The sequence below is a fragment of the Plecotus auritus genome, assembly GCF_963455305.1.
Source record: "Plecotus auritus genome assembly, chromosome: 7".
NCBI lineage: Eukaryota > Metazoa > Chordata > Mammalia > Chiroptera > Vespertilionidae > Plecotus > Plecotus auritus.
In genome coordinates, this window is record NC_137774.1 from 148,246,187 (window position 1) to 148,263,904 (window position 17,718).

General features: G+C 49.7%; 1 protein-coding gene across 1 annotated transcript in view; it reads right to left on the minus strand.

Moving 5' to 3' along the window:
• The window catches only part of LPCAT1 (lysophosphatidylcholine acyltransferase 1), a 38,799-nt gene that overhangs the window by 6,215 nt on the left and 14,866 nt on the right, over window positions 1-17,718 (minus strand). Inside the window, exons 2-10 of the mRNA XM_080680556.1 lie at window positions 16,483-16,625; window positions 14,251-14,465; window positions 12,181-12,293; window positions 10,631-10,691; window positions 7,705-7,763; window positions 5,726-5,760; window positions 4,598-4,652; window positions 2,756-2,838; window positions 493-618 (exon numbers count right to left, since the gene is read on the minus strand). Of these exons, the coding sequence (XP_080536682.1) occupies window positions 493-618; window positions 2,756-2,838; window positions 4,598-4,652; window positions 5,726-5,760; window positions 7,705-7,763; window positions 10,631-10,691; window positions 12,181-12,293; window positions 14,251-14,465; window positions 16,483-16,625 (890 nt within the window). The remainder of the gene's footprint in view (window positions 1-492; window positions 619-2,755; window positions 2,839-4,597; window positions 4,653-5,725; window positions 5,761-7,704; window positions 7,764-10,630; window positions 10,692-12,180; window positions 12,294-14,250; window positions 14,466-16,482; window positions 16,626-17,718) is intronic.

A 17,718-nucleotide genomic window follows, 5' to 3' on the forward strand; every position in this document is an offset into this window, starting at 1 on the left:
TTTTCAAGAACACACTTCTAATAACCTGAAGGCACACAATGCTTTCTGCTTAAGCATCTGCATAAGCATGTACACCCCTCGGCAGGGCGGCCTGTGAGCAGGACGTCCTCCGGGGGCAGCTCCAGAGAGAGTGGCACCAGCCATGAAGGGCTTTTGGGCACTTCAGTGTGGGCTGAAGTTGGCATATGAAAAGAGGAAAATAACTGGACCGCCAGAACAAGCACTCCAGTTCTCCTTGATGCCCTGTCTCGAGTGACATCGGGCAGCCCCAGGTGCTGCTGTGACCTCCAGCTCGGTCCCCAATACTTGCAGGGTGGAGGCCCCTGCGAGGTTCTGCCCGGAGTTTTTGGTCCAGTACAAAGCTTTTCCTCACTGCTGCTGAACACAATGCACCTGCCCTGTCACACATTGCAGCCCTGACGCTTGTCACAGCATTTGAGGGAGTGCCCTTTCTGACGAACTGATCAAGAGTAAAAAAACCCAGGCACTCACCCCAGGCCCCGCACAAGCCTGGCGAATTCCAGAAGGCAGGTGTCTGCAGGGAGCCGAAGCTGTCCTTCCGCCAGGGCCAGCTGGCAGTCCTCAAAGGTGTAGTCGGTCACGGAGACGCCCAGGGCTCTGCAGCAGAGAGGAGGCCCTGCCGTGAGCACCCTGCATGGCGGCCGCCCCGAGTCACAGGAACCCCTGTGGTCTCTGAGTCTGCTCCGATGGCAGACACCCTGGCAGAGGCAGTGCTGCATGCAGGTACTGCACCCTGCTCTGAGCCACTGGGGTACACTCCTCACACAGCGATTAGTACGTGAGGGAGGACTCTGAATGCCGAGATGCACAGAAGGGCAATGTGGAAAGTTCATGTTTAGTACTAAACATAAATGCCTAATAGCTGCCCCTAAATTTCAATTACTTAAAACTAGGGGCTGCCCAAGTTTGCACCCCATTAGGAAACAACCATGCATTTGGGCCTGAAAGATGACACCACCACCCCACAGGGTGTTTTATGGAGAAGCTCAATTCTTCACAAGTGACCGGGATTGCTTTTATCAGAGCTGGCACCTCCCTGAAGCTGGGGAGAGTCAGAATTTGGCCATTCTCAGAGCTGCGTCAGGGTTCATGAGATTTAACCTTTCCTAGTATAGAAAACTAAACAGCTCCCCACCCTCATAACTGAATGGGCTTCAATCATTTGATAAAAGTTCCTGTTGCCATAATAATGCAGTGTGCAATCACATGAGAAGGAAACAGTGACTCTGACATTCTCCTTGACAAACTCAGGTATAATCCTTTGGGGACAGAAGCCAGAATTTTTCCTCAGGAAGGGGGATGAGGCCAGCTGAGGGGCTGTCCACAGAGCCCCTGGGGATCCTGGTCCCTCCCAGGAGCATTTGAAAGTGAGACTAGAGATGAGGGAGGCAACAACCCACTGAAATTCTCCTGCAGCCACTGAGGCGAGGGGGTGACCCATGGGTTATCTGTCCTCTTCCTTTGAATTAATATGGACAGTTTCTTTAGGATATATATTTTTAAAAATGTTAACAGTTAATTTATTTCAGTGTGTATGAAGAATATTTATACCCAACCTGTTGAGCCTGCAATTCCATGGATGGACATTATTTTTTTATCAAGAGGTTAAACAAGGGTATCACTGAGCACCCTGACTTCCCAAAGGTTGAGGATCAAGCACATCCTGGTGGCCGGTGTGAATCAGAGAGGGAGAAGAAGAGGGAGTTTCGGCAGGGGGGTGGAGGCGGGGAGGTGCCCAAGGCAAGGGGAGGAGCGTTTCACTGCACTCTATCCCTAGCGCCCAATTTCCTGAGGAGCCTGTGGACAAAGACGGAACAGCTTGCTGAGTGTTAATTCATGTATGCTGAGGTGAGATGCATGATTTTGCCCAATGGAGTCTTACAGAATGCATTAAAGTGGGGTGCAATGTGCATACTGAAATGCTTTATCTTAGAAGTCTAAGCCACACAGGTCAGCAATAGCAACTGTTAAAACCCCCTCTGCAGCCGCGTGGACCCCCAACGAGTGGCACTCACTGTCAGAGCCGCTGAGCTGCTGAGCCCCCTGCAGGCACCGAGGTGGCCAAAGTCAGAGGCAGCCCCTGCTGCCCTGGAACAGGAGAGAGGAGGAGAGGGGAGAAGACGGGATGGGAGGGATGAAGGCGGTTAGAGGGGCAGGTGTAAGAGCTGACACTACCACTATCTGGAACAAGCTGGGAATGGCCAGCAATAGGAGGTGAGCATGTTCCTGACTGTGGCATGGGTGCTGTACAAGTGGGACGAGCTACTGTACAAGATTAGGTGCACAATTACCACACTGAACTTGGTGAGATGGAGCAGGAACATTAATAAACACTGCGTGGGTAGATGGAGAGAGGAGCTTCGAGAACATTCCTGCCCAGACAGACCCTGAAGTCTGCACAGACCATCGCTCTCACTGACAGCTCTGCTGCCCACACATGCGGCACCTGGGTGACTGATGGCTATGGGCACACCTGACATGAGTGAAACTAAGTGATGTTTAAGGATCTTCCAAATGCTGAACAAGCAGAAATGTCATCTGAGACATAAAGTGTATGTCCAATAGGCCAAGTCCATGCTGTTCACTAGCTTTTGCAAGAACCCATCTTCCTAATGCTATTGGCTTTCTTGTTTTTAGCAGCACTGAGGAGGAAAACAGCAGGTAAACAAGAGTGCTGGGTAATACTTAGGGAAAGGAAATCAGGAGGCCAGGAGGAGACAGAGGGCGCACTCACTCGGCCATGACGCGTCGCACATTGCTGGCATACAGGGTGGGGTCCTTCTTTTCCTCCTCTGAAGGGTTGTACACCGGAAGGAACTGAGCACACAGAGAAGGCTGCATTACTTGCACAGCATCACAAGACACCCCCCCTTACCAATGCCACTATGAGTGACAATTGTGAGTCTAAAAAATTAAGATCAGTCAAAGCACTTCACACTAGTATCATCTTTGAAGTGGTCACACATGCACATGTACACATGCACATACCCATGTGCACATATAGGTGTGTATGAAAATTCACAACTCGCCATTCCTCACTAGGAGTACCCACTCCCCTGACGCTGCAGCTGTAGCCAGTACACTGTATTTGTAATTTCACACAGGGGCTTAGTCTTTAGATATAAAAGAACGACATGTGTGTTTTCATTTCTAAAGGTCTCAGTTTTGTGTTGGGGATAACACAAGAAATTATTTCTACGTAAAAGACAATTACTAGCTTTTGGACATCTACACAATGTTTTAAATAAGTCCTACCATGCAGAAAAGGCAAACAATCACCACTAAGCCCTTTTTCTTTAACACTAACATTTAAGAATACAGGAATATCCCAAAATACTATCAATTCTCATAACTGAACCTTCTGCTTACAGCTACATTGAAAAGAACCACACAAATTGCAACCGTTCCTCACATTAGCACCAGCGTCTCAGAGGAGTAACACCAGGAATTATGTTTAGAGGGATTTCACAAGCCATGAAGCCTCTTTTCAATGCTTACAATAAGAAGCCAGATCTGAAATAGAGCTGTTTCTACCAAGAGGCACAGAGCAGGCCCAACTTGTCTTTCTCAGAGCCTGGCTCCATTGTGCTCTGAGCCACCAGCAGGAGAGCCACATAAAATGTCCTAAGCTGTGGGCCTCCTACCCTTGGCTCAGCCCTGAGTATTAAGTGGCTTACATTCTACTGAAATAAAAAAAACCTGGTGGAAAGCCGGCTCATTTGTAGTATTACTCTGTAAAATTGATTGGAAGGTAGTAAAGTGTTTCATGAAATACTTAAGTTGCATATGACTCATCTTTAATTTTCAGGTGCAGGAGTAGCCTGGTAATTCCCTTTTAAGAAAATAAACTCTATTCCTCATCTACTCAGATCAAATTTACAAGTTGAACAAATATAGCTATATTTAATTTAGATGAGAGGATGGGTGTTGTGACTTTGTCTGATACTTCCAGTGGGATGCAAACTGAAAGGCAGACTACATGATCTGACCAAGTATCAAAGAGAGGATGACAGTATGACAAATTTAGCAGTATGAATTCAGCAGTATTAGTATCAAGTAAAAAAAACAAAACAAAAAAAGCTAAAAAATTTATTCATTGCATATGTGTATGATGGGGTTAGCTTCCTTGTTGATTTAAAAAAATTGTATCTGTCCTGGCTGGTTTGGCTCAGTGGATAGAGTGTCGACCTGCGGACTGAAGGGTCCCAGGTTCGATTCCGGTCAAGGGCACCAAAAAAATAAAAAAATAAATATAAAAAAAATTGTATCTGAATAGATTAAAAATCATCCAAGAAACACAAAGTGATTGATGAAAAACTACTGGGAAGCACCTCTAAGGAGCCATGAGAAATGGCAAGGGTTCTAAGAGACAGATGACATAACATTGTGTCTATAGAGATATCAATGTAACATTGTATCTATATAAAACCCAAGATACCACTAACACTGTATCTATATAGACACCTATATAACATTGTATCTATAAAGACAACATAACATTGTATCTATAAAAGACCTTGATACAATGTACTTATAACCCCAATGTAACATTGTGTAACACTATATTTATACAAACCTCAATTTCAATTTGATTGTGAAACTGACACAGGGTGAGCCACAGGATTTCTAACCTTAAAAACAAATAGATTTATAGCACTGGTTAGAAGATTCTGTTTAGCAAAATCTTCAAACCCTCTGCCCTGCAGAGGGCAGTACTAGGCAGTTAATTCTCCTTCAGGAGACAGATGCTGAGCCTTCCTCAGCCTAAATCTAAACCTTAAAATACAACAGTGAGAGAAAAGGCTACTTTTATTACATAGCAGTCTTTACTGTTCTTATTAAATTCGTCCATATCTGAAACCTTGCCCACCAGTCCTCACCCAGTCATCTCATGGCAGCGCAGACTGGACAGACCCTCGCTTATGCCACCCCCATGCCTGGCTCTCAGAGTTCCTGACTTCAGAACCAGCATTTAAAAATTTTTATTTGCAGAAGCTGGAAATGGGGAGCCATCCAGAATACCATCCCTGGGCCTTCGCTCACTACCCCCTTGTAACACTCTTACATACCCCACTTTTGCCTCATAGACAGCTTCAAGCCCAGGCCACCAGGAGCCCCTTCCAGCCCTTCTCCCAGCTTCTCACCACCTATCCCCACATTCCAGCCTCAGAAATGTGAGGACCACCACTCAGACATGCCGCTCCTCATGGCACCTCCCAAGCATTCTGTTCTAAACACCTTGACAAGGCCTGGGGGCCGTGGGAGGGCTCTTGCTTGGCCTCAGCACCCACACTTCCATTTCCAAAACCAGCTCAAACGGCAGCACCCTAGAGGCCCAATGTGCCTGGATCCCCTGTTCCACCCCCTCCTCTCCCCCCAATAGCTGAGCAAGAGGAGGGCAGCCCCTGGAGGTCTGCTGTCTTTTCCAGGGACAGGATGGTAATCACTGAGCTGACAGACGCAGGGCAGGAAGAGAAAGGTTCTCACAATTATCTTACCAGTGGGGCTGAAGACAATGAACTTAAGTCCCGGAACCCAGGGTGTGAGGACAGACCAGATTTTTACATTCGGTTTCCACAACAGGCTGAACCTAACTGCTGTCAAATAGCAGTGGGTTACGTGTTCAGGTTTCACATTTGTTAAATTAACTGGAGCACTTTCCCAGGAGGACAGAACAAATGAGACAGCACAATGTCTGACTTACGCTCCGGGGCCTTGCCACGTCCACGTGATGGTGTCCTGGGGGCAAGAAATGAATGGATGAAACATGACTGGGAGTCAGGCATCAGAAATTCCTGGGGATGCCACATGAGCCCCCCCTCCCTACCCTTATCCTAACTTCCTCTGCTGCCCTCTTCCTCCTCCCTGCCCTTATTCTAACTTTCCTCTGACCCCAGATGCTGAGCTCCTCATCCTCCCAAGTCCACTCTGGGGCAGAGAAGAAGGTGGGTGCTCACCACCTAAGACCCCTCCCAGCTCCTTTTCCTGCCCTTCCCCCCAGGTATCCTGGCTACCTCAATTTACAACAAGGAGCCTTTGTCCATCTGCTCCCTCAGACTTGCTCATGAGGGCCTGCGACACCCAGCCAAATTCCAACACCACACCCGCCTGCACCCCCAACTCCAGCGAGCTGGCCCCAGGTTTGGGAAGGGGTAGAACAAGCCACTGCAGAACCATGACTCCTGCACTCCCGTGCCAGGCCAGGGCCCCACAGGGCATTTCTGACCACTCCATTCTCAGCCTCAGCAGGCACAGCAGCCACCTAGGTGGGATGGAGGACAGGTGCCTGTTTCTACCCTGACAAAGGTCCCCTATGGAAGCTTTTTCCTTCTTCAGTCCTGACACCCATGCACTCCTCTCATAGGCTCCAAAAACCCATGGCACAGGGTTCCCTGCCACCCATGTGGCCCCCTCTGTGCAGGTCTGTGCTCAAACCTGCCAGCAGTGGGATATGCCTGTGGCTATGCAGCTGAACACAGGACATGGGCCACAAACAGGCAAAGCAGGTGCTCTGACACCCGAGCTGCATGCTCTGGAACCTATAAGAAACCTTGCTTACAATACGTTCATGGGACAAACTTAAAAAATGGCAAATCTAGAATTCTACACACCAATTACAGATTCTCTTATTTTCAGAGGCTAACAAACACACCTCTTTAGTTTCAGCTGTGCTGCAAGAACAATTTTGTCAGTCTGCGTGGAGACCAGTTCTGATTGACATTTATTTAGTGGCCACTCAGAGAGCCTCCACTGCGCCTGTCCACACCCGTAGGCCCCGTGTGCAAATCTCAGACCCTATAGGCCTGGCCCAGATATCACATGTAATTCTGCACCATCTATACCAGGGACTCCAGAGCCCACCGTGTCCTGGCCAATGGGTTTCTTCCTTTGCCGTCATAAAGACACTGCAACGGAGAGAAAGCTCCGTGTTACGAGCAGATCTGCCTCAGGTGCCTCCGTGGAGAACCACTCCCGTGTGTCCAGGGCCCAGACAGGGCGGGACACGTGTGTGTGTGGACCTCTCTCGGCTGCAAGGGCCCTCAGCCCATCAAGATGAGAGGACATGCACGGATGGGGTTACAGAAGTGAGACACAGCCAGCATGGAAACCGCTGCCACAGGGCACCTGGGAGAAGGGGGCAGCCATGGCTGCTTTGCAGATGTGGACAAAGAGGCCAGCAGGGCCCTGGCCGGAACCTGCTCTGAGGCCTTGTCCCAGCTCTGCCTCTGAGGTGGGGATTCATCAAGATTGTCTGGGAACTCTGAGCCCCAAACACCCCTTCTTTTATTTTGTTCTCTTAGAACAAACAAAACCTCTGCACACAACAGAGGCAAGATAAAGACACATGAACCACAAAGTCACCTAACTCCTTTCTCTCCTGCTGTCTCCAGCCCTTCAGAACTTGAATATTCTTAATTTAAAATTTTCCTTGAGTGTGAACTAGGCAGTGACAGCTGCTGAGGACACTGGGCAGAGAGGGGGGATGTTCACCTGAAAATGTCAGGATCGATTACATGAGAGGAGGACCACTCCCTGACCTACGAAGGTAGGATTTCTGTGCGTGAATATTTGGGAATATTCGGAATAGCAGGGTTGACTGGAAAACCAGTGTGTTCAAACACCTCGCAGTTCTCACTCCTAGGCCCTCCGCCTGAATACAGATCCGCAGGAGAACACACTCACCAGCTTGTTTGGGTACCGCAGAACCACCGGCTGGACAGGAACTCCCGGGATGAAGGCACCTGCAGAGAAAAGGGACACAGGAACCGTCTTATTGCAGGTCCCATGCATGGCCCATGCTGGCCTCAGAATAAAATGGGATTTCCTGCAAGGCTTTCCTGGTCAGCAGCAATCCCATGCCTGGAAGGCCCTCCCCATCTGTGCTGGTGGAAAATACAGAGGATTCGGGGGAGAAACCAAGATGGCGGCATAGGTAAACACCTAAACTGCTGCCTCGCACAACAATTTCAAAACTACAACTAAAAGACAGAACGGACACCATCCAGAACCACAGGAAAGCAGGCTGAGTGAAAATTCTACAACTAGAAGGAAGGAGAAAAGCTCACAGAGAATTGGAGGTACGGCAAAGGGGCTTTGTGCGCGCAGAGAGGAAGGGCGGCTGAGAGCTTGGCTGACTTCCTCTGGCGGAAGGGGGAAGGAAGCCTCGGACCGCGAGCTGGGAAAGGCAGAAGTCTGAAGGCGCACACAGGCCAGTGCGCACAAAGGCTGCGGAGGTAGCCATAGGCTTTCCCTAGTGAAAGGGAGTCAGAGGATCCTGACTGAGCCCCAGTTCTGACTGCAGTGAACCCCGGTTCCAGGCGAGCCCCTGGGGACCCACGCTCTTGTAGGGGGAGTCTGGACTCTCGGGCGGAGACTCAGGAGCCGGGGAAGGCGGAGGACTGAAAGTGCACACACGCGCCGCGCCGGTGCGCACAAAGGCTGTGGGGGTTGCCACAGGCTTTCCCTAGTGGAGGGGAGTCAGAGGATTCTGACTGCACCGAGCCCCAGTTCTGACTGCAGTGAACCCCAGTTCCAGGCGAGCCCCTGGGGAACCACGCTCTTGTGGGGGGAGTCTGGACTCTCAGGCGGAGACTCGAGCTGGGGAAGGCGGAGGACTGAAAGCGCACATGCGCGCAGGGGCGGGGCTGACAGGAAGCCAAGACTGAGACTCCACCCCATCCAAGCTGAGCACAGAGGCTATTGCAATTTGGCAAGTCTAATCCTATAAGGCTGTCTCCAGCACCGGGCTTCTCCCAGCATAGACACAGCTGATCCTTACAGCCAACTGGCCCGGAGGTCAATTCTTCCCAGTGATACCAACAACAATAAAGACTTAATTACAACAAGGCTGTACACACAGTCCACAAAGGGGTGCACCAAGAGTGTCCACCTCAGGTTAACTGGGGAAGCAGACCCACTGGGCCATATTGGAAACCTAGCACAAATATCTACCTTACCAACTCAGGGATCCAGTGAAAATGCGGGGTCAAAGAATCAGATCACAAACGAAAGAAATGGAGGAAAACAAACGACTGGATATAGAATTCAAAACCACCGTTATAAGACTTTTTAAGAATATCCTAGAAAAGGCCGATAAATATAACGAGACCCTCGAAGATATGAAAAAGGACCAACTAGAAATTAAACATACACTGACTGAAATAAAAAATATTATACAGAGACCCAGAAACAGAATAGAGGAACACAAGAATCAAGTCAAAGAATTGAAATACAAAGAAGCAAAAAACACTCAACCGAAAAAGCAAAAAACAAAAAAAAAAATCCAAAAAGTTGAAGATAATGTAAGAAGACTCTGGGACAACTTCAAGCGTACCAACATCAGAATTATGGGGGTGCCAGAAGAAGAGAGAGAGCAAGATACTGAAAACCTATTTGAAGAAATAATGACCGAAAACTTCCCCCACCTGGTGAAAGAAATAGACTTACAAGTCCAGGAAGCCCACAGAACCCCAAACAAAAGGAATCCAAAGAGGACCACACCAAGACACATCATAATTAAAATGCCAAGAGCAAAAGACAAAGAGAGAATATTAAAAGCAGCAAGAGAAAAACAGTTAATTACCTACAAGGGAGCACCCATACGACTGTCAGCTGACTTCTCAACAGAAACTATGCAGGCCAGACGGGAGTGGCAAGAAATTTTCAATGTGATGAATAGCAAGAACCTACAACCAAGATTACTCTACCCAGCAAAGCTATCATTCAGAATTGAAGGGCAGATAAAGAGCTTCACAGATAAGAAAAAGCTGAAGGAGTTCATCACCACCAAACCAGTACTATATGAAATGCTGAAAGGTATTCTTAAAGAAGAGGAAGAAGAAAAAAGTAAAGAGAAAAAATTATGAACAACAAATACATATCTATCAACAAGCCAACCTAAAAATCAAGTGAATTAAAAACCTGAGGAGCAGAATAATCTGGTGAATATAATAGAATCAGGGGCATAGAAAGGGAGTGGGCTGATAATTCTCAGGGGGAAAGGGGTATGGGGGGGTTCATGAAGAGAATGGACAAAAATCATACACCTATGGATGAGGACAGTGTGGGGGAGGTAAGGGCAGAAGGTGGGGTGGGAAAGGGGTGGAGGGGAGCTATGGGGGGAAAAAGGAGAAATAATTGTAATAATCTGAATAAAGATTTATTTAAAAAAAAAAATAAAAAAAATATATTAAAAAAAAAAAAAAAAAAAAAAAAAAAAAAAAAAAAAAAAAAGAAAATACAGAGGATTCCAGAGTCACAGCCCTGCTGGCAGGAGGCAGACGTGAGTGTCTCCAGGCTGAGCTGCACTTTGATAGGACAACTGGGAGCACTGGTGGGAGTGAGGGTCTCCCCCACTTTTTCAAGGAGAAAAAAATAATTAAGAAAACTATAGCCTGGCTGTGTGGCTCAGTGATTGAGTGCCGACCCATGAACCAGGAGGTCACAGTTCGATTCCTGATCAGGGCACGTACCCAGGTTGTGGGCTCAATCAGTGGGGAGCGTGCAGGAGGCAGCTGATCAATGATTCTCATCATTGATGCTTCTATCCTTCCCTCCTGCTCCCTTCCTCTCTCTGGACTCAATAAAAACATAAAAAAAAGCTACATACCAGGTTTGAAGGTAATTAGGCAGGTCCTGTTGGTACAAGTTCCCTCTGGAAAAATCATTATCTTGAAATAAAAAAAAGAAAAGAAAAAAGAGTTTAGCAATAAAGGGACATAATTCAGAATTCACAGGTGCCAATTTTCACTATCTATTTCCCTACTGCTGACATAATTTAGATACTTTAATCATTTTCAGTTGAATAAGGTGAAACGCATTATGGAAGATTATGCTGATTTCTTCTCTAACTATGGGATTTATTAAAATCTGGAAGCAACGCAAGTAGACAACAGCATGTGCCTTCTTAGACCAGGGAGTTGCATATGCTAATTGTGGTCCCTGCCTCCTGGCTGCCCCGAGGACCAGACACACCTGCACAGAGCAGGCTGTCAGCGGGAGCAGGTCTCCGAGGCAGAGCAGGACAGGGGCACACAGATGAGAGCGTGTGGCAAAAGGACTCGGGACTTGGAATGGCCCTGGGGAAGGAGGTGTTGGCCAGCAAGTGGAAACCCCAACAGAATCCACAGTAAAGCAACACCTTCCCCACGGCTGAAAAATACAACCTGTGTGGGTGCTTTCAATTCTGGTCCCTGAAGGGAAGACCATCTCCAGGTGACAAGGAGCCACCAGGGGTCCAACCCTGGCATGCCCAAGGATCAGGCAGGTAAGCTGAAGGAGGAGCAGGAATGGCCTGCGCTTGTAGGGGTGGCAGCCAGGGAACCACTCCAAGTGGCTGCCTACGGGCACAGGTGCTAGGAGCCAGCCCCCCTCGTGTTTCCTGAGCAGCCAGAACCCAGAGTCTGGTGGGATTTCCAGCTTCTGAATGTTGGCTCAGTTTAAAAGAAGAAAAATACAGCTTGGGTCAAACACTTCGACGGCAAATAGCAGCCGAGGCCTGCGCCTAATGGCCTGGGTCAGGAACCAGGTGCACTCAGGAAGCTCAGCCTATGACCCTGAAGCAGTGGGTACCTTATAGACGAATGCTCTGCTCAGAAACGAGGTGCTGCTGACCCCGCGGACCGGGCAGCAGGTCTTTCTGACTCAAAACTTATACAAAGATTTGTTGTCAATAAAGACGATTGTGGGAACTTGAGATGCAGGTCTGAATGATTTCTTCTTTCTTTTAATTTTAAAATTTCAGAATCAAAAGTACCTGATATTTAGCAGATTCTTGGATTTACACACTCATCAGAAATAAAAGGAAACTAAACACAGCCAGCCCCCATGGAAGGCAGGTTCTGGCCCTTTTGTTTCTTCTCCCCTCAGTCTTTTTTTAAAAAATATATTTTATTGATTTTTTACAGAGAGGAAAGGAGAGGGATAGAGAGTTAGAAACATCGATGAGAGAGAAACATCAATCAGTTGCCTCCTGCACACCCCCTACTGGGGATGTGCCCGCAACCAAGGTACATGCCCTTGACCGGAATCGAACCCGGGACCCTTGAGTCCACAGACTGACGCTCTATCCACTGAGCCAAACCGGTCAGGGCTCCCCTCAGTCTTTAAGCTCACACCTTCTGGAATAAATCCACTCAAATGCAAGCAAGGCGGGGTTACCTGTGGCCACTTGCCATTTGACTGCACCCGTCTCTTGATTTCCTCCACGGTCCTCCTGCGAGAATCCTGGTCTGACCGGGACACGAAGACGGGCCGTATGTACTTGATCAGAGCTGAAAGGGAAGGGGAGGTGTCATGTGGGGATACACCACTTCCGCTGAGCAGGACTGGGTGAGAGGTGAGACCCCTAGAGGTCCCAGTGGCTGTACCATGGGGTGGGTGGGAGTCCATGCCTGGGCACAAGGGAACTGGGAAACCACCAAAGCTTCCAGTAAACTTAGAGGACAGCATGAAGCCTTAGCAACAACACTGAGTGTCCACAGGAGGTTAATCAGGGAAAGAGCAGAGCAAGGCTGACCATCAGGGAGCAGAGAGCCTCTGTCACTGTAAATAAAGAAGGGTGTGAGGGCCATGGACTCAAGAGTCACAGGACCCAGGACACATGGCTCCTGTTGTGGGGTGAACTGTGTCCCTCAAAAAGATAGGCTGATGTCCTAGCCTATGACAGTTATCTTGGAAAGAAAATATATTTTAAAAAAATATGTATTCATTTCAGAGAAAAGAAGGGAGAGGGTACCCTGAGAGGGATAGAAACGTTAATGATGAGAGAGAATCATTGATTGGCTGCTTCCTGCATGCCCCCTACTGGGGATCGGGCATATGCGCTGACTGGGAATCAAACTGACTAAGACTTCCTGGTTCATGGGGTAACGCTCAACCACTAAGCCACAGCGGCCAGGTAGAAAGAAGATATTTGCAGATATACTCAAGATACAGGGAGGTAGTCTGGATTGAAGTGGGCCCTAATCAGTGACTGGGGTTTTTTTTATAAGAAGGGATAACAGACACAGAGGGAGAGAACACCATAGCCTGCCTCTGCCTAGACAAGCCCTGATCCAGAATCCACGTGAAGTTTAAAAGGCAGAGAGGGTAGCCTGAATGGCTTAGTTGGTTAGAGTTTGTCCTGTGCACTGAAAGGTCACGAGTTCAATTCCCAGTCAGGGCACATACTCAGTTTGTGGGTTCCATCCACAGGTAAGAGTGGGTACAGGAGGCAGCCAATCGATCTTTCTCTCTCACATGGATGTTTTTCTCTCTCTCCCTTCCTCACTCTTGAAAAAAAAATCAATAAAAATGTATCTTTGGGTGAGGATTTGAAAAAAAAAAAAAAGGCAGAGGCTGGTTGGCGAGGAGGAGAGTAGAGGCAGGACCAAGGCAGAGCAGGAGGAACCACGGGGATGGAAACCTGGCACAGGCTGGCCAACCCTTCAGGGGCACCATGGGCAGTGCTCCAGGAGGGCTGGGCCAGGCTTGGCATGTGGGGTGCTTTTATCCGTGAAGTGAGGGGACCATGTAGAGTACCGAAGGGACCACCTAGAGTGCCTAGGATTCCTTACAGCCCCCACAATATAATGGTGAGTGTGCTCCGTGGTGACCCCAAAAAGATGTGTCTATGTCCTAACACCCAGAATCTGTGAATGTGACATTTAAAACAAGGGTCTTTGCACATGTACCTAGGTAAGAATCTTGAGGTGACCTCATCCTGGATTGTAAGACACACAGAGATACAGACACAGGGAGAGGCCCTGGGACAATAGAGAAAGAGGTGGAGTGACTGTACCGCAGGCCCAGGGACGTCTGAGCATCAGGAGCTGGGGAGGCAGGAAGGCCGCCTCCCTATGCCCCCCGGAGCCCCATCGGGGGCTCAGTCCTGAGATAACGTGATGAGGGCCTTCTGGCTCAGAATGAGAGACCACAGAGTTCTGTTGTTTTAAGCCACAGTGATCTACCATGCAGTCTAAGGACCCTCCTGTGCCTGGGTTTCGAGAACAGTAACTAGTGTGCTGGGTCGGAGCCCTGCGCTGTGCCCAGACTTCTAGGATCCTCGGTGCTAGAACTTGAAGAAGTACTTCAACAAATTATATTTAAGGGCACTAATGAAAACTAAAACCCACAATGACTAATACAGAGGAAATCACAACAAAGGAAAGATAACAGGGACGCAAGCCCAGGGCCTATTTCACATGGGAGTGACCTGCACTGAGGGCGGGTGGGGAGGGCCTCACTCACTTCCCCATATTGGAATGTCTCTGCTCTCAGCCTTCATCACGATGGAGGACATGGTCATGGTGACGGGGATGGCATCGAAGTAGGAGGAGTGTGGTGCCAGGGTGAGGATGGCTGCCTCGGTGGGCAGGGCCTGCCGCCCCTTCACGGCCACCCGGTGGAAGCCGCCGACGAACCACATGGTCCGCATGATGGCCTTGAGCAGGAAGTCCACGACCCTATGAGAGAGGATGCAAGTCAAACAGGAGTCTCCTTCCTCCTGTGGACATCCTTGAACTAGACGAGCTCACCAGGAGAGCACAGGGACTCACTGCAGCCGAGGTCGGGGGGAGGTAGACACAGCCAGCAAAACAAGAAGGGGCACATGGCAGGTAAAGGGTTACCGAGGTGGGGGGATAACTGGACACTGAGGAGACAGTGTGTCCAGGTGGAGGGAGCATCCTGACATCGAACCCTGGGTGTTGGTCCCTGAACATGCAAGCATGTGAAGAGTGGCACAAGAGCCCAGTCCACCTGGGTCTTTGAGATCCATGTGGTCCTGGAGACCGCTGATCTGCATGTTTCAAATGGTTTTGCTACAAAAGGGAGCAAGCACCCAGACAAGGGGAGAGGTGAGAGCTGGTCTGTGTGTTGATGGGACATTCTGCCTACTATTCCCCCTCCCCTCCCCTTACCATGAAGCAATGACAGCTGACGATGCACAGGAGAGGCCTGAGGCCATACCCTGGGGCTGTGAGGACAGGAAGGGCCTGGGCCATGTCCTGGAGCTGCAAGGAGCTTCGAGCTCAATGCAGGGCCAGGCTGGCCAGAAGCAGGGCCAGTCCCTGGGCAGCAGGTCTAGAGGCAGTGCTGGGCTGCAGACTGGAAGGCAGGTGGGGGCCACTGGGCTTCTCCAGGGCAATCCCAAGCTAAGACCCTGGGTGTGGGGGAGGCCTCCAGGAGAGCAGAGAAAAGCTGAAAGTAAGTTCAAGTCCAGGCCCCGGTCTCCAGTGCACAGATGACACCAGGCTGTCATGAAGATGGACTTCTCAGATCTGAGAGCAGAGTCCCCCCATGGAGCACTTGGGACTGAATCATGTCCCCCAAACTCCTATGTTGAAGCCCTAATCCCCAATATTTTGAAATAAGGTGAAGTGAGATCATAGGGTAGGTCTTGCATCTGATAGGATGTCTTTATAAGAAGAGGAAGAAAGATCCGAACACTGTCCTGTGAGGACACAGGGGGAAGGTGGCATCTGCAGCCAGGAAGAGGCCCTCCCCAGGAAGTCAGCCATGCCGGCACCCTGGCCTCCAACTTCCAGACTCAAGGCATGAATGTCTGTTTAGTCCCGGCTGGTGGTACTTGGTTAAGGCAGCCTGAGAGGACTAAGACACCCTCTTTCTACCACATGAGTCAGGAGGGTGGGGAGTGTCAGCACCAAGACGACCATTACCATGGCCCGCCTGGCCTGGCTCAGGTGTCGGCCCGCTGATGAGGTGTTGCAAGAAGACACTAGTTTTTACAACGCTGTGTGTTTTCAAAGTAACTTAGAGTAAGTGCCTTTCGTGAAAGGGCGCACTTCCTTTCATTAACAAAACCTAAGATTTTTATTTTAGGAACTTTTGAATGACACTAACATACATTCAGCAAAAAGGCTCCTTAACCTAACATCAGTCTACTCAGAGCCGCACAGCTGTGCACAGCAGGGAGGATCCACCTCCCCGCCCACTGCACGAGCGTGGTGCTCCCCGTTGTGCACAGGGCCAAAGGGCATATGCTCTGAGCCCTGTTATTTCAAAACCTGCTTCCTCTTGCCTCCCTGGGTCCCACACTTGGGCACAAGTCATTGTGTGTTCCTCTCAGGGGTTCAGTGTGCAGTTTGTTCTCCCATATTTATTTATGTATGTATGTATGTATGTATGTATGTATTTTTATTGATTTCTGAGGGAGAGATACAATCATCGATGATGAGAGAGAATCATTTATCAGCTGCCTCCTGCACACCCCACACCTCACACTGGGGTTTGAGGGCTGGGGGACATGGATATAGCAGCCATGTGGCTGGAAGGACCCTGTTAGAAGCTGGAGACCATGGCAGGGGTGTGGCAGGAGCCGCAGTGTCCCAGCCCAGAGCGTGCAGCCCTGGCGCACACTGCCCCGGGAAGGGGTGGATAAACACTGGGTGGACAGAAGCTATGAGAACAAAGAAATGACCCTGTGACTCCCCACATCAGAGCATCACTGACAGGACTTACTTCCGCCACAAGGCCAGGGGCTGCTCCGGGTCCCTCTCAGCGGGTCCCAGGGAAGCGACGAGCGCGAAGGGCCAGGCGAGCAGCATCATGAAGGCAGCAAGCAGCAGCCGGATGGGAAAGAGTGTCAGCGTCATGACCGCGATCTGGGGAGACAGACTGAGGTCGTTCCAGAAGCAATGTCATCAGGGAACCTCTCCTCTGGAATCCTCGTGTGGAAGCTGCCAGGCACCAGCGCTAGACCTGCCCTGGCCGGGGTACTTTCATCTCAGGAACAGCCAGGTGGCTGGAGCAGCAGTGACACCCTACCCAGGTTACAGGGGACCTGCTACCCTTTTCGCACTCTGTCCTAAAGTCACCCCTGCAGGAGGCCGAGGACCAGGGTTGGGGGGCTCTCTCGGGGAGTCAAGAGTGCTCCACCCCGACTCCCACACCTGCAAGCAGTCCGAACCTGAGGCTTATATGATAAGAGGACACTTGCATAGCACTAAGATGTCATCTGTGAAATAGCCAGATGGCAGGGGTGGGGCTGGCAAGACTAGGCCCCAGGAAGACCAGGGAATTCGGGGGGCTTTCCAGCCCAAAGAAGTTATAGGGCGCAAGCCCAGCAGAGAATGTGCCACCATGGGTCTAGCTAGGAGGACACCAGGAAGATGGGTTGGGGCTCTGTGGACAGGGGCAGGCTCTGCAGGTGAGGAGATAGTGCAAACACGGGGTGGGAGTGGGAATGATGGACATGTGGGTTCAGCGGAGTGGTCGAGTCCAAGAGAGTCCAGGTGGATGGACAGCTGTCACTAAAACACTACCATGCACAACTCGACGCTCTGGCTCTGCACCAGCTGATACTCAGGCGGTCAGTCAGAAGTGGACTGGGAAGGATGACAGAACTGAAACTTACAAAGACGTTATGACCCATACTGCAGTGTTCCATTACCTGCAATAATACACACTTCAAATATGCAGGTTTGGTACAGAGAAGACAGAAAAGACAGGAGGTCTGTGGTGAGGTCTCATGTTCTCGGTTGGCCAAGCCTGAACAGCCCCACCCGCCTCACCTTGCTGGGCCTCCATCACCTGCAACTCGAGTGCATGTGGGCTGTTCACTCAGCCTCTGCAGATTCCCTTGGGCTCCTGTCAAGACCAGCATAGCCCAACATGATACAATGCCAGCCATTTGTGTAATTATTAATTTCCCAGTGGCCACACTTTAAAAAATACGAAATGATGAAACTTAGTTTA